The sequence below is a fragment of the Callithrix jacchus genome, chromosome 16 (assembly GCF_049354715.1).
Source record: "Callithrix jacchus isolate 240 chromosome 16, calJac240_pri, whole genome shotgun sequence".
Taxonomy (NCBI): Eukaryota; Metazoa; Chordata; class Mammalia; order Primates; family Cebidae; genus Callithrix; species Callithrix jacchus.
The window spans coordinates 2,371,281-2,388,761 of record NC_133517.1 but is presented as its reverse complement, the minus strand read 5'-3'; the positions used below and the strand labels follow the sequence as shown (position 1 = coordinate 2,388,761).

Sequence of the window (17,481 nt, the reverse complement as noted above, 5' to 3'; positions counted from 1 at the left end):
ATTTTGAGAGCGAGACCTCATTCACATAACTTTTATTGCAGCATGCTTTCATAACTGTTATTTTATTAGTAGTTACGGTGTTAATGTCTTTCTATGGCTAAGTTATAAATTAAACTGTATCACAGGTATGTATGCACAGGAAAAAGAATAGTGTATATAGGATTTGGTACTATCTGAAGTTTCAGGCAGCTGTTGGGGGTCTTGGAATTAACCCTCGAGGGGAAGGAAACTGACTGCCACTCACACATAGCAGGGCCTCCTGGAGGTCAGGGCTATTTGCTATGCATCTTGTAGGCACTGTGTAAACAGTTCTTGCAGTTTGAGAAGAAATGGAACCGTTGCATGCATGCTTCCAAGAAAAGGACAAACAGTTAACTTTGTCATAAAAGTTGGAGTTCAAAGCAGATTGCAGTTATTTTACAAACAAAATAAGAATTTGACCTTTCAATGAAGGTCATTGACTAGAATGCGGAACCAGGAGCCAGGTCCTAGCAAAATCCATTTCAAAATTCTATTTCGGCTCTCAGTTTTGAATGGGGACATTGGAACATAGTGACTGTGATTGTAAAATACTTAGAAAAATGTCTGCTGCAAAGTTACTCTTGAATAAAAATAACAAAGGCAATTAATATTTTATTCATGTACCTAAACTCAAGTTCATGTTAATTATACAGACAACTTGGGGTGTGTGGGGGAGGTTATTGGGAACAACCTAAAGAATTATCTGTGTAACACATCATGTCCACATCCATCAAATACTAAGTTCCTATTTCTGTTTGTGATATGGGCACAGCCTTACTAATGAAAACGATCTCATTTATTCACAAAGTAAACATCATTAGCTGATGATGGGGTTTGGAGCTTCTTCGTTACTCTGGGTCAGTCACCCCCAGAAGCACTCAAACCAGGGCTACACATGTAAAATTGAGTTAATTTAGGAGGGTTTTAAGCGAAGACCAGGAAACATAAAGGTCTAATTAGTACGGTAATGAAAAAAGTACAGATGTCCTTCTGTTCTCTAGCCTGAACATTTAGAGTGGAACTCAAAAGAAGAAAAGATAAAATGAAAAGAAGGAACAGTGAGAACGAGCGGGTAAGATGGAAGGAAGCCGAAGGAATGAGGGCAGGGAGGCCGGAAAGAAGGAAGGGAGCTTAAGTGTGCGTGTGCCGCAGTCCCATAGTCAAAGGCTAGCAGAAATACAGACACACAACCCACAGAAAGACAGCCTACAGGGCCGAAGCGAGAACCGAAAGTAGAGACCCACAGAGGGAAAACACAGCAAAATAAAACAAGCACAAGCACAAGCACACACACACACACACACACACACAGAACTTCTTCAGTAATATGAGCAATAAAGTCATTTTCTGGCTTTTTAAGTTACTAAGACAAAAGGCGTTTTAAAGACCATGTGGCTGTTTCATAACTATTACCGCACATGTCAGTTTCACTTCCTGACATTTACCTGAATCCAGAGGTCTGGCCCATAAATCTCGGCTCCGTTTTTAGCTTTCTGTACACAAAAAAGCTGGAAACCTACAGATACACACAGGTTTTTACTAAATATGAATACTAATTGTTCAATATTTGAAATGCTTCAATGTATCCTTCTCCACTTCACTGGAACATTGCATGAATCACTTAAGAGAAGTAGCTAACATGCTGGAGTAATATTTAAAAGGAGGACCATGTGTTACATTAGTCATGTGCATACTGAGTTAGCAGGGATTGCGTACTTTGATATATTATTATAATTATGTGTTTATAAATGTGTGTGTAATATCTCTGTGTGTGAGTGTGTGGATGTATATATATGTACACACACAAATCTGTGAAATGTTTCTGCAGCCAAGTATCCTATTGAATTACAAATAACTTGAAACACAAATAACCTGATAAAGAAGCACTCAGCTGAAAATGAAGCCTGCAAGCTCCACATATCACTTCCTGTAGCTCTAACCCCTCCCACGTGTACCTGTACCTTCCTCCACCTGCAACAACAGAGCTACCGACGAATGACACTTCCCCAGGCTCAGCTCATTCCAGCCCCACTGAGGAGCTGTGGGCACCTGGAAGTCAGATAGGATTAGCCCCAACACTGTTTCTGCCATGACCTCACTGGTACTCATGGGTTCCCTGATGTTTCAGATTCACCAGTGGAGGTGGAAGTGGCCGTTTTGCCAGTGCTTACATCCTAGTTTAAGATTCCATCACATAACCTTTTTTTTTTTAACATTTCATATTCTTATTCAGATTATTATAAAACTGCTCTTTCTGAAGAATGCCAAAGCCACCCGTAACACAATTCCGAGACAGGGTCTGTTCATCTAGACAAGGTAGACAGCAGCACCCACCTCCCAGCATGGAAGATGAAACAAGACAAGACATTTAAAGACGTCTACACAGTTTCTGAGACACGTGCCTCACTTCAGGGCATGGAAGGGTTCGGGATGCTCAGTTTACCACTTGGCCCTCATGTTGACTGGCTGGACTTCTGGAAGCTACCCTGCAAATGTGAATGGTTACTTATAGGGCTGTTCCTCGGTACACAGGGATTGTGGAATGAAAAATCTGTCTGCAGCCTTGGTCCGCTGTGTTGTCAAGAAAATTACCCTGCACCTGTTATAAATATAGAAGTAAACGGAACATCAAAGCTTTATTCACGAAGCCACAAAATTATAAAAATTGAAGACATTTGGATCATGAATTATAAGCTTTCTTTTGATATATGATTTTCCGTTGCTTCTAAAATATGGGGATATCTTGTTAAAGATACACCAGTAGAAGTCAGTTCAAAGTAATGGGGGGAACTGTGCTTCATATGTACTCAAGGAGCAATCTCTATTCCTATATTGACCCCTGGCCACCAAAACCCATAGGAGCCCGAGAACCAGGCTTCTGGAAGAGTTTGCCATGCACTCGCGTTTAGCTCATTTGTATGGAGTGCCTGGTCGGTGACAGCAGAAGTTCCCCGGGCAAGTTCTCTTCCTTCAAACTCAGGTCAGACCGCCAGCCAGAAGGTGCTGCTCATTCCACTGTGCTCCCTTATGTAAATCTGATTCATAGGAATTACCACAGTGTGTTCTCATGACTTGTAGGCTGTTAGCTTTCAAAAACTGTGAATTCCTGTGTCTCATTGCAGTGCCGTCTATGGTATTCAGAGCACATTTATTCGGGTTTTTTTTTTTTTTTTTTATTCGGATTTTTTTTTCATTGGCTCCTATAATGTGGCAGGCACTACTGTAGATGTTGTGGCTATTATCAGTGGGATAAAGAGATTCCTGCTCTCACAGAAGTTATATTCTTATGAAGAAAGACAGATTAGGAATGAAGTCAGTAAGTAGTTGGATTGTGTGTCAAAAGGGGACACTTTTTTTTTCATAAAAAATAAAACAGAAGGAGAATAATAAAGAAAGCTGGAATAAGGGCTTGTCATTGTAAAGGCTAAGGTCGAGGAAGGTCTTGCTAGAAGGAGGCACTGAGTAAATACCCGGTGCGAGTGAGCATGTGAGACTCGCAGCTGTGCAGGGAACAACGTTACAGACAGTGGGAACAGCATGCCGAGGCCTGAGGCTTCGGCAGGTCTGGGGCCCCAGCGAGGATTCTAGGTGGGCAGGGGGCAATGAACAGGGCAAGGGGACCAGGCCAGAGTAAAGATGTCTGGTCTTCTCCTTTGAGAAAGCGGAAACTCATTGAAGGGCTTCCAGCGGTCTCATGGAATGAATTTTACATGAGAAGAACAGAGATGAGAAGCCTGTGAGAAGAGGTTCAAGTGAGCTACGACGGCTTAGGGGCCTGGCGACAGCAGCAGAGATGGGGAGAAGCACACGCTGTAGATTTGTGCTGAAGTTAGAGCCATCAGGATGTTTGGACAGACCAGATACAGAGTGTGAAGAGAAGTCAAGGATGCCTCCAGGACTTCTGCACTTTCCCATTTACTGACATGGGAAGGCGGTGGGTGTATCAGTTTATGACAGAAGATGATTTTAATTCTGAATACTCATCAGGGATCCACCTGGAGATGCTGTCTACACAGTTGGTTATGTGAGTCTGAAATTCAAGGAGGAGAGGAGACCTGGGGATGTGAAATTACGGACACGCAAATGTACTGAAAACCCCAATGAGATCACCAAAAGATCACTGCCAAGAGGATTCAGGATGCAAAGGGATCCAACGAGGATCTTGGGGAATCCAGTGCAGAGATTAGGGTGTTGAGGAACCAGCAAAGATACCTGAGCCTGAGAGGTGGAGGAAACCAGGGAGGGGCAGTGTTGGGAAGCCATGTTTCTCTGACAGTGGCCAGGGGTGTGTGAGCCTTCCAGCTCTTCCTTCAAGAACAGGGAGCTTGCTGATCCTACAGGACAGACTGTAGGCTCTGCGTCAGCTTCCAAAGAGCTGGAGGAGGGCCCACAGGGACTCGGGAGCAATTACCTTGAGCACTTCCAGAAGCCTAGGAGTCAACATCGCTCTATTCTCACAGGGGCAACCGGGAAGAACAGAGTTTGCCCTGTGGCAACACGGTGGCAAAGGCAAAGAGAACGTCCCCAGGGGCATATTCCAACATTTCCCTAGGCAGGTTTCACTCCCCTGCCCTGATTTTGCAAGAGTCCCTAGAAGAACATTCCCCACCCCAGTTTTGAGAACCATCCCCAGGTGAGCCTCCCCCATGGAAGGGAGTGGTTCCTGTGCCTCAGGCAGAGAACCACAGTGAGAACCCTCAAAGAAAAGTGCTGTTCAGATGAGACTCTTCATCCTAATCTACATCTTCCGTAATCTACAACTTCTATGCCTGGCTGCCCAGCTTTCAATTTCATCTACGTGTTCCTGCGTCCTGGCAGTCACTTTGCTTTCTGGCCCTGCAGCCTGAGACCACCCCGATCCTCAGACTCCCTGGGCTGACCCCTTCCTACAAGCAGCTCAGGGATGAGCGCTGTGTGCCTGAATTCCAGTTTTGTTTTCTCTTCCCGACTGAAAATGGCCAAATGAGTCCAAGACAGACATCAGCAGAATTAGGAGTATCTCCCTTGTATGCCTGGTAGTTTGATAAAATATACTTATAAAGGAAGACCCTTATTGATTGTAGAAAAATGAGTTGGAAAGGATTAAACATAGAAAAGGCTGATTTGTAGTTGAGGGGCCAATGGAAACTGTTGGCTAAGCAGTCTTGGTTTGAAAGGGGCAGAACTAGGTGGCTACGAGGGTAGGGCTCAGGTGTTCTTATCACAATCAAATAAAATTTTCTTAAAAATAAAAGGAAAGGGGCAGCATTAGAGAAAGAACTTAAGAATCTGGAAGGAAAGAAGTTGCAGGCACTTTAAAGACAGTTGTGGAGAATCAACATGTTGAATAGAAATGCCTTTATCATGAATTACAAGTTACATTATTTATTCTCAAAACGAACAGGGGTAGATAATGTAAAATAAAATATTTCTCAAGTAACCTCATGTCCGAGGCCTACACTGGTAAGTAAAAGAGATTCTTTGTCTTCAAAGAGTAGGCAGCATGTTAAAAAGGCAAGACTATATATGACAAATTAAAGTTGTTTTTTTAAATACAGCTTGTTCCTTTTTTATTGTCTCCCCAAAGAAAGTGTAAAGCCGAAGGCAGAGAATCTGCTTTCTTCTTCTGAATGGTGGACAGATGGAAGACTGAATGACAAAATAGCTACAATTCAAAGTAGTAAGTGTTTTTGAAACAGGCAGGTAAAGAAGGGCTTGGGGAACACAATGGGAAAAAGTCTTAGTCTGGGAGGTCACGGAGATTCCTTACGGAAAAGATGGTGTGAGTCCTGAGCTGGAAAGAATGAGTACAAATTGCATATGTAGAAGGACAAAGGGGAGGATTATGCCAGGCATGGCCTAGAGCAGAGTGGAGATGGAAAGAGCATTTTATAACGAGAAAAATCAGAAGTAGTTTTAGGTGCAGGGTTTCCTCAGAAAATCGGATGGCGATGACACTGAGAAAACAAGATTTGTTGGTGGGCGGGGGCTTGGATAAAAGGGACTTTCTCCAGCAGGGAGAACCAAATGAGAGGAAAAACTATGCAAGTAAAAAAAACCGTATGATATTCCATGGTGTGTATGTGCAGCAATCAGAAATGATGAGTTCGTGTCGTTTGTAGGGACATGGATGAATCTGGAGAACATCATTCTCAGCAAACTGACACAAGAACAGAAAATGAAACACCGCATATTTTCACTCATAGGTGGGTGATGAAAAATGAGAACACATGGACACAGAGAGGGGAGTACTAAACACTGGGGTCTATTGGGGGGAAAAGGGGAGGGCCAGTGGGAGGGGGAGGTGGGGAGGGATAGCCTGGGGAGAAACGCCAAATGTGGGTGAAGGGGTGAAAGCAAACAGAACACACTGCCCTGTGTGTACCTATGCAACTGTATTGCATGCTCTGCACATGTACCCCAAAACCTAAAATGCAATAAAAAAAAAAGAAGAAAAAAAAAACCATATGAAAAGGTAAGAAAGGAGAGTATCAAAGATAAAAATGAACTCAAGATATAGCTGAATGCAGCAAGAGGTTAAACCCCTACACAGGCTGATAACATTTAATAAAATATTTCTCAAGTAACGTCATGTACGAATCCTCCACTGGTAGATAAAATAGATTCTTTGCCTGCAAAACGTAGGTAGTATATTAAAACGGCAGACTTATATATGATAAAGGTTTTGTAAAAGATACGTTTTGAGATGAGGGGGCAGGGGGAACCCTGACACCAGGTCTCAAAGTGCTAGATGAAAAGTTTCATTTGTCAAGAAGGCAGCAAGGCTCGACCTTTGAACCCTTTGCCAAGGTCACACAGCTAGTCAGGGAAGCGGCCCTGGGACCCAGGACTGCTGTTAACCCAGTGTTCTTCCCGCCACACAGACTCGACTTTTCTGCCAACCTTCCTGCTACAGAATTTGACAAGCCAGTCAAATCCTAGGCAAGGGTCTGCGGAAGAGTTACGGGAGTTCACCCACGGTGAGGGAACGCTGGAAGCCAGAACGCATGATGTTTGCGTTGTCGGGAGTCCATTTGTCACCACTGTGGGACACATTTCATTTCAGTTCACATTTTACACAGAAAAAAAATTTACAAGGTGTCAGAAACGTTTGCAAACATATAATGTAACGAAAATAAAACCCCAAATAGGTATAGTTAATTGTAAAAAATAGCAGGAAAGGAAGTGTTCTGCCCAATGATTAAAGTTCATGCATTTCTTCAAGTAGGACTGGGGAGAAATCAGATAGACAGTCAGATAATTTTGTTCTCATTGGAACATGCGAAGAGTGCATGAGGGTGAGAAAATGTGGAGCAAAGGGAGCAAACGACTCGTGCAACGCCTGAGCAAGTCCAAAGGAGCCTCAGGAATGCAGTTCCCAAACTCTGACAGCCGCGGGGGAGCTGTGTGACAGATGTATGGAGGCTGGCAGAGACTTCGGATTTTGTGTGAGTCACGTAATTAAGTACTCTGAGAAGATAATCTAGGTGGCTATAGAGTCACCTGTGGAGGGATACAAAATAGCGTCTTAAAAGTTTCCTTCCTTAAACTCTTTCCTGATACACGATGAGTGTTCAAGGAAGATCTGGTTGATTTCAAACACTTCCAAGAGGTAGAAACAAAGACTCACGGAAAACCAAGGATTGTGCTTTTGGGCACACTACCATCAAGATTCGGATGTTTGTTCCATATTCTGCTGCTCTTCGTCAGGTAGAAATGCAAACAATGATTGCCATTCCCCAAGAACTCATAGATCAAGAAAAATGCCAAAGAAACTCAGACTCTTGACTTTTCTACCAACTTGCATACCACTGAAAATTAGCAATGGTGGGAAGAGCTGCTCTAGGTCATTAGTCAAGTCTAACCTAGGGTCTCCGAGATGTGTGCCTCTCAGACTTCCAAACACCCATTAATTTCTTATAAATCTTGTTAAAAGGTGAGAGGGAGCCTGGGAGTCTGCACTTCCAGTGAGCCCTCAAGGGATGCCATGCTTCTGAGCCAGCAGGCTCTGGGGGCACCTCTGAGTCCCAAGCTGGACGTGATCTCTCGCCCACAGCAACGCTGTGGTATTGCATAGTGCCCTGGGTTTGTTACCGGTGCTGTGGTATTGCATAGTGCCCTGGGTTTGTTACCGGTGCTGTGGTATTGCATAGTGCCCTGGGTTTGTTACCGGTGCTGTGGTATTGCATAGTGCCCTGGGTTTGTTACCGGTGCTGTGGTATTGCATAGTGCCCTGGGTTTGTTACCGGTGCTGTGGTATTGCATAGTGCCCTGAGTTTGTTACCGGTGCTGTGGATTGCATAGTGCCCTGGGTTTGTTACCGGTGCTGTGGATTGCATAGTGCCCTGGGTTTGTTACCGGTGCTGTGGATTGCATAGTGCCCTGGGTTTGTTACCGGTGCTGTGGATTGCATAGTGCCCTGGATTTGTTACCGGTGCTGTGGATTGCATAGTGCCCTGGGTTTGTTACCAGTGCTATGGTATTGCATAGTCACTGCAACATCTAACACTACGCTAGTGCCCAGGAACGAATATCAGAGGGAACATTCATCCTCAGTCAAGAGTGGCAAATTCTGCTGTGTAAAAAGGTTGATGTTACAAGAAAAGAAAAGCTAAACGGATGAAAAAATTATCTCTATAGACAAGCTCCAAAGATGCAAAAGCAGCCTGTGGTGGTGACATTTCGCCACAGGTTTAGAAGATGTGTGATTTTTCGAGGTGTTAGTGCCTTAGACTCTCAAATTCTGTAATCTATTGGTTGACAGAGGCCACCAATATCCTAGTGATAATATTTGAATGTAGAGAAAAACAGGAAAAGAAAACAAAGCACGTTTTCTTGTCCTTATTTTGTTTCTGAGTCTCTTAACTCTACGGATATTTGTTCATTAGCCCCATAGTATTTCTCTCAAATACAGATATTAAAATTTCAAGTAGACCTTAGACAAGCTGGGGAGCCTTCTGTCCTTCGTAATCAGCTATATATATAAACACTGTGTATAATAAAGCAAGTGTGTGTGTGTGTGTGTGTGTGTGTGTGCGCGCTTTATTATACACAGTGTTTAATAAAGTCCTTCAGGTAGGACTGGGGAGAAGTTAGATAGGCAGTCAAATGATTTTCCGTGCATTGGAGGTGCTGAAGAGTGCATGAGGGTGAGAAGAGATATACATATATATGTATATACACACACACACTAGGCTTTATTCCACTGTGTTGATATAATCACAGTTATATATATGTGTATAATGTAATATGTAATTTGCATAATATATATATTTTTCATTACATATTTCGTTCTTGGTGGTGAGGGTACTATGGAGGGTCAGGAGTCCACTTTTAGCCCATTTGTAAATGACTATTACAGGCCTCAGGTGAAGGTCAGGTGACTCACACCTGTCATACTGCAAAACCAGCCTTGGAAGCACAAGGCCCTTGGCAGTTCAACATTTATTTGTTTTTTCTTTTGAAATGGAAGATGGCATTTCAAAAGAAAAACAAATAAAATAGATGTATATTGAGTCATTTCTAGATATTTTAACATCTACTTAAAATCAAATAGTTAACTCCTGGGAAACAATTTAGAAGGAAATGGCAATGGTCTGTTTTTAAAAATTATTTTTTGAATTTTAATTTTGTTTATTTAATTTGAATTAATTTTATTTTATTTTTGATGGAGTCTTACTCTGTCACCCAGGCTGCTGGAGTGCAGTGGTGTGAACTCGGCTCACAGCAACACCCGCCTCCTGGGTTCAAGCAACTCTCCTGCCTCAGCTTCTCTAGTAGCTGGGAATACAGGCGCCCGCCACCACCCCCAGCTAGTTTTCATGTGTTTAGTAGAGACAGCGTTTCACCATGTTGGTCAGGCTGCTCTCAAACTCCTGACCTCAAGTGATGCACTGTCTTAGCCTCCCAAAGTGCTGGGATTACAGGTGTGAGCCACCATGCCCCAGGAGTGGCATCTGCACTGCAGGTGGTGCAGGGAATTATGGAGTTGCGGCAGGGTCTGTCTGAAGGTTAGAATACTTTTCAGCTTGATTTGTTAATTTATTGATAAAGTTTGAATTAGTAGTCGCCCCAAGTGTGGCTGATAAAGTGGCACACAGCAGCCTGCAGCGACAGCAGATAATATGGTGTGGCTGCAGGAGGAGCGGGGTCTGGACTGGAGATAGTTCAGTGGCTTCTCTGTCAGAGACCAGGTATAAAGCCCTTAACTTCCAGGCACTCAGCACATGAGTAAATGCAGGTCATGTCATTTGCCCTGACAGCCCTGTGGGCTTGCTCTGTGGCTCCACCCAGATGCTGGGCACATCGTTCTAACGACTCATTCACTGTGCACCTGTTGAGGCCCACGCAACACACCTTCCGCGTTAAACGCTGGATTAGGCTCTGCAAGTGCTTAAACACACAAGAACATTAGGGTTCATCGACTTTTCTCGTTCAACTACAAGCTCTTTTTTGTTTTTATTCTTGTTGAAAGCTTCCCCAATATATTTTAAGACACTGTTCTGCCCTACTAAGAAAGAAGTAAACACAAAATAATCGCTGGAATGCTCCGGTTGGTGTGAGGCCTCCAGCCTCATGTTCCACACAGAGCCTCTCCATCACACAGAGGCACGGACAAGGCCCACACCCGGGTGGCTGAGCCCTAGAGACGCCTCCCCCACACCCTGGAGGGTCACTTCTCCTCTTCTAGATTAATCCTTAGCATCAGCTTCTTGGGTGGTCACTCTGGATAGGTAAAAAGCGTTTTCTTTAAGGTGTCAGTTTCTTGGCTTCTAATGTACGAGTCTGGCCTAGTATTTAGAAAGATATAGCGCCCACACGATATGGTAGTTATGCTATAAATTCCAAAGCATGCATTGAGCCCCACATTTGGAAATGATACCAACAAAAAGAAAGAAGAGAGCTTTTCTCCTTCTTTATCTAACCTCCTGATTAAAACTACTAAGTTCTTTGAGCGGGCTGGTGAACTTACGGTCAGTATCAGTTCACTTCTTCATTAGTGTCACCTCCGCAAATCTTTAAGTAATAAGTTCCAATAAAATCATGATCACTAAAGGAAACTTTACTCTAAAGAAACTGCAAAATATTAAAGTATTTATCCTGATATAAAGACTACAGTGAATGAAATAAGATGAAAGAAAAAGGAGAAAGACATGTAGACCTGTAATTCACAGCAACTTTCACATACTCTTGAAATGTTATTGTTAAATCTGTGACTGGGCCAGGCATGCTGGCTCACACCTGTAACCCCAGCACTGTGGGAGGCCAAGGCAAGGAGATTGCTTAAGCTCAGAAGCTTGATGGAGACCAGTCCGAGCAACATAATGAGACCCTCATCTCTACAGAAAATAAACAAAATTAGCCAGATATGGTGGCCCGTGCCCGTAATTCCAACTATTCCAAAGGCTGAGGTCGGAGGATGGCCTGAGGCCAGAAGGCTGAGGCTGCAGTGAGCCAAGGTCACACCACTATACTCCAGCCTGGGTGACAGAGTGAGACCCTGTCTCAAAAACTAAGTGACCAAATAAAATAAAATAAATCTACAATTTATTGATTAGAGAGCTCCTAAAAATTTAGCATCTTTAAAACTGACAGGAAAATGCCAAATGATGGGATTTTTGGTAAGAAAGAAATTATGTAAAATCAAATAAAGAGAGAAACTTAAGACTTTCGTTACCAAACTTAAGCCGTTTTTACAAATTGGTAAAAATCGGTAAGCGGCAATAAGACAATGAAAGGACAGAGATTTGACTCAAGAGCTCTGAATTCACTTATCTCTCCACACAGTCACATAGGGAAGTCAATTCGGGGACTAGAATATATGCTCCTAATTAGAGGAAGGGGGCCGGGCTGGTGTGAAAACACTTTGCCAATGCAAGAGACCATTACCGATTTTAGTAGCTTCAATAGCACGAGGTTCAGACTAAGGATAATCGTGATAAAAGGAAACGGCAGCGATAATGCAGTGGTCACGATTTAGCAAGACGCGGGAGAGCCTTCCCGACACCACCTGTAACCTGAGTGGCGTTAGAGGCAAGACTGCAAATGCTAATAAGGAATATGATTAAAGCTGGGCCTGTGGTTATAAATTGCTTTTTTAATGGTGATGATAGTAGCTGACATCGACTATAATAAGAGGATGAGAATGTCAGTATCAATTTTATTAGTGCCATGAACAATATACAGCGTATTTAAATTAGCTTCATTTGTATTAGTATTTTTGTAACTAGTGGCCCTAGAAGCAATGACGTGTCCAATGCATTCTAAAAAGAAGAACCAAATAAAGTTGTCAGTGTTCTCTACAGAATAACCACAACTTTTACGCTGGGGAAAACATGCCGCATTTCCTAAGATATTCAGAATTCAGGTACACAGTTGTGCCGGATCACAACAAACCAGTGGAAAAAACTGGAAGAACCTTGTAGGAAATGGACAAAAGTTTAAAAGACGCGAAAAGTACAAGCTTCCATATGAATCAGTACTTTTCTCCCAAGATTCATATAGAATGATAATTCAAGCCTGTGTCTAGGTCAACTTAAAGTACTTAACAAACAACTTGGGGCTGGCTCCTGGGGCTCACGCCTGTAATCCCAGCACTTTGGGAGGCCTAGGCGGGCAGATCACAAGGTCAGGAGATAGAGACCATCCTGGCTAACATGGTGAAACCCTATCTCTACTAAAAATACAAAAAATTAGCCGCGTGCGGTGGCATGTGCCTGTAGTCCCCGCTACTTGGGAGGCTGAGGCAGGAGAGTCATTTGAACCCAGAAGGTGGAGGTTGCAGTGAGTGGAGATCATGAGCAAGATTCTGCCAAAAAGAGAATGAACTTGGGACCTTGCCTGTCTAAGCATGGTCATTCCGTTGAACAGAAATGATTATGAAATTTCAAATGATCACTTAGTAATTTGTATAAGCTGGGTCTCATTAAAGAAAAGCAGGTGAAGGCCGGGCGCGGTGGCTCAAGCCTGTCATCCCAGCACTTTGGGAGGCCGAGGCGGGTGGATCACGAGTTCAACAGATCGAGACCATCCTGGTCAACATGGCGAGACCCCGTCTCTACTAAAAATTACAAAAAATTAGCTGGGCACGGTGGCGCATGCCTGTAATCCCAGCTACTCAGGAAGCTGAGGCAGGAGAATTGCCTGAACCCAGGAGGCGGAGGTTGCGGTGAGCCGAGATCGCGCCATTGCACTCCAGCCTGGGTAACAAGAGCGGAACTCCGTCTCAAAAAAAAAACAGGTGAATTAACGACGTTTATATGTTTTCCCAGCAATTACCATCAGCTTTCTGAGTTACTCTAATAACAAATTAGGTAAAATGAAATATCAGAGAAAAAATAATCTTCAAAAAATTGGGAAAATAGAAAACATTATCTTAAATTAAAATAAATTATTTGTCCAAATTTAAGAAAACCAGGCTGTTTGAAAGATAAACCACACGGGTTAAAAATGTAGACTGGAAAATCCAGTTGCTTAAATCGCTTTTTGATTTATACTCTAAAGGGTATGAATTGTGTGAGAGGAAGACGAGTCTGGTGGGTGAGAAGTTGGCCTTTGAGTCAGAAGTCTGCCTTGCCCAACAGTCGTGTAGCCTGGGGCTATTTTCACAAATTATTTATTTCACTTTATTCATCTGAAAACTAAAATATCATAGTTTCTGCCTTATAAAGCTTTCAGAAGGATTAAGTGAGATAATAGAGCAGCAAAGAAAGCTCAAGAGTGTCTGGCACATGGGACCCCAATAAACACCAGGTTATTGTAGCTAGCAGTGCTAATGCCATGCTCAGATGCTGATTTCTGTTTCTCTACATAGGCTGCAGTAAGCGTTTTTTCCCCCACAATTTGCTTCTCTCTGCGAATACCTTCCTTTTTCTCTATGAACTGTATTTTTCTTCGTAGGCCAATGCACGTGCATTAGTTCCTTAGATATTCTCTTGTGTAAAAGTTGTTTTCAAGAAACATCACTAAAATTAAGGGCGTTTTTTTCTCCGAATGGCTTGATTCCCTCACTAGGCTAAGTGGCCTCGTGTCCACAGGCACACTGGTTCTACAGCAAGAACAAGACACCACTCCAGGGACCGCTAACATGTCCCCTACTTGGAGCACTGGGTCATTTTAAGCTTCTCTTGACCATTCTACAAGGGACATAAATAAAGCCTCCAGAAAGATAGAGCAAATTTTAAAGGTAATAATTTAAATAAGCCAGGTTGTTCAACAACTTAGCCCTGTCCAAATGTAGGAGTATACTATATGTCCTACTCTTATCAAAGTACTTTCAAAATTAAAATTCTTTTTTTTTTTTTTTTTGAGACAGAGTCTTGCTCTGTTGCCAGGTACCAGGCTGGAGTGCAGTGGCGCAATCTCAGGTCACTGCAACCTCCACCTCCCAGGTTCAAGCAATTCTCCTGACTCAGCCTCCTGATCAAAATTAAAATTCTTAAGCCAAGTGTGGTGGCTCACTCCTGTTCATCCTAGAGCTTTAGGAGGCCGAGGTGGAAGGAACACTTGAGCCCAAGAGTTTGAGACCAGCCTAGGCAACATACCAAGACCCTGTCTCTACTAAAAATACAAAAATTAGTCAGATGTGGTGGCACACACCTGTACTCCCAGCTACTTGAGATGCTGAGGCAGGAGGATCACCTGAGCCCAGGAGTTTGAGGCTGCAGTGAGCTGCAGTGAACCATGATCGCACCAATGCACTCCAGCCTGGGAGGACAGACTGAGACCCTGTTTGAGACCATGTCTCAAAAATAAATAAATACAAATAAAATAAATTCTTAAGACAGAATTGATTACACAGGTAGGGCCATGGATTCCCTACTGACAACCTCCACAGAGAAGAGTATGTGCATGAATTCCAACAGATAGGTGTTTCACTCCATAAATGAACCGAGGCTATGAAAGAGATCATAAGCCACATGGAAGCAAGGGTGACGGCCTGGGTTTCAGTGGAATCACAAGCTCAGTTGCCTGGAGAAAGAACTGTGTAAACTGCATACCTGACAAAGTCCGAGTGTGTTAGACACTGTTACACAGCCTCCGTTTTTCAAACATTTCCCTGACCAGCACTGTTTCTGGAAAGGTGGACTGAGTAGTGGATATGGGACTTGCTAGCTTGTGAGCAGCACATGCAGAGAATGTACAGAGCGGTCGTCTTGTTCCTGACAGAAAATGTGTCATCTGCATGTGTTTCTTCTTAAAAATATATACTTTCTTTTTAACAAAGGCTCTGACAGAAAATCTAATTAGAATTAATCCTGAAAACCCTGTTAAGATGGAATTTTCACAATTTTTTTTATATTGCCTGGGGTATAGTAGCAACAATACTTATGATGAAAATACATGGACCCACTCAAAGAACGTCTTGGTCACATTATGTTCACATGTCTACGTTAAAAAAATTAGTGTCCCGATGGAATCATCTATTTAATGCAAGAAGTGGATAATTTAGGATCTGGGTTATCTATCCATCAGGTTCGTGGTAACAGGTCAGCTCTGCCCTGACCATCAGTGTGAAATCCAACTGCACGTGAGGTGCGCACAGACGCAGCCCACACTTCATGAGGAAAAGTGGGCCGCTACTCCCATCACAGCAAAGCGTTGTTTTGTTATGTCATTAAAATAATCGATGGACTTTTTCTGGATCAATTATCAGCCATCATTCTCCTCTGCCTTCCTGATGCACAGACAGCGTTTGGATGGAACAAAAAGCCCTTTAGCCAATTCCTTCTGCTAAAACAAGTATTCTGAGGCTTGAGAAGTACAAATCATTTGAATAATCAAAGAGCATTCATGTGAAAAAAAAGTAATGTTCAGCAAATCTTACCTGAGCTCCTGGATTAGTGATTCCATTGGCACTGTTGACCAAAAAGAAGAAAAAAAAGAAGAGTCGATCAGTTGATGATTTTCAAAACTGTATAAAGGAAACTTTTCACCCACCCAGAGGTAACAACAATAAGTTTCTCAGTGGGTGGATCCATCTTCTCTTGTTCTGCTTCTTTGGAGATGAGAGGACAGATGGGTATGGCCCGGAATAGACTGACTGTGGGTTTGGGGCCTTGGGTGACTCTGGGGCCTGGTCATCATAGACTGCATTTCCACGTACCTGTCCTTAGAGATTCACTGAAAATTCACAGGAGCACCGATGACTCCGATTATTTTTAAAGACATTTTATTTTTAGTCAAAATATTATTCAGAAAGAATCCCAAGATTATATTTTTATTGATATTAAACACATATTCAAATAAACTGGTAAAGCTTTACTAAATAAATATGCCCCATGATTTTACTCGTAAACTGCCTCCATATAGAAAGGGAAGAATGAGCTTCTGCATGTTAATATCACCAACCTTTCAAAAGTGAAGAACTTACAGGAAAAACAGGTTTGATTTTTCTGACTAAAATGATGGGAACTAAAGAAGTTCATGTTTATAAATACCTGCCTACACAAGGGTAAGCAGCATATTGAGAGAGACAACAGGTGGTTTTCAAGATTACTCATGCCTCACGAGAAACAGTTGTTTCATTTCTAGAAGAACATTTTGGCTCCGTGAAGGGTGTTCGTGCCTGTGCCAGAGGAATGTGAAGTCCAAAAGGAATTGCAAATTTTTTCAAAAACCCACATTTTGAAAGTATGACAGAGTAGTGTGCTTTTAGAAGTCAAAATAAGAAATTCAAATAATCCAAATCCTAGCTCTAGCATGCTGATATGTACGGCAGGCAGAGCTTATTCCAGAGTGGGACGGACTGCTTTTCTTAAGCTGGTATCCTATTGAGATGTTTGCTCCATAAAAAAGTTCTTGTTTAGAAATGCTACATTCCAAATATTAGGATATATAACATGGTTCCTTTAAAACTAATTTAAAGTAAGACTGGAAGATAATACAGTGTAAAATTTCTGTTTAGGTAGAGAAAATTCTCATGTGCACAGCATGACTTTTGTGTTTTGGTAACCATTGTTAATGATAGCGGTGGTTACATTTCACTGAAAAGAAATGTCCTTGAATTTGTTAAAAATTTGGGCATTCTGGACTTTGCTGAAACAGGAAGTAATTACCTTGACTACATATACAAATATACAGATAACAGAAGCATTCCATTAAATCAGCCACTGAAATGTACATCTCTACACACTTCCAAAGGGCTGCAAGGTCACGGCTGTGCCGCCGCTCTTCCTGCTCGAGGTGGACTCTGAGTGGGGTGGGGTGAGGTGGGTGGGGAACAGCTATCCAGAGTGTTTCAGAAGCTGTGGTGAACCTACAGTTTTCCACTTAGAATTAAGGGTCACAAAAATATAGCTAATCATAATAAAAGTTGTTTTCCTTAAGGGGTATTGTTGCCAGTCAGCCCTGTTTTCCAGATGTTTAGATCATCCAGGGCCAGTTTGTATTTCAATATTACATTACCATCTGTTGGTTACAAAAAGAGAGGGAGAACCGGGGAGTTAAACCTTCTAAACATCACTTTGCGGAGCTGCTGGG

The 17,481-nt window shown here is 42.6% G+C and overlaps 1 protein-coding gene across 29 annotated transcripts in view; it reads right to left on the bottom strand.

Annotated features, from left to right (window-relative positions):
• Positions 1–17,481, bottom strand: part of ST18 (ST18 C2H2C-type zinc finger transcription factor) — a 319,368-nt gene that overhangs the window by 88,063 nt on the left and 213,824 nt on the right. For all 29 annotated transcript variants that reach the window (XM_078353509.1, XM_078353520.1, XM_078353515.1 and 26 more), the window contains one exon: positions 15,827–15,857. In XM_078353509.1, coding sequence (XP_078209635.1) covers positions 15,827–15,857 — 31 coding nt within the window. The remainder of the gene's footprint in view (positions 1–15,826; positions 15,858–17,481) is intronic.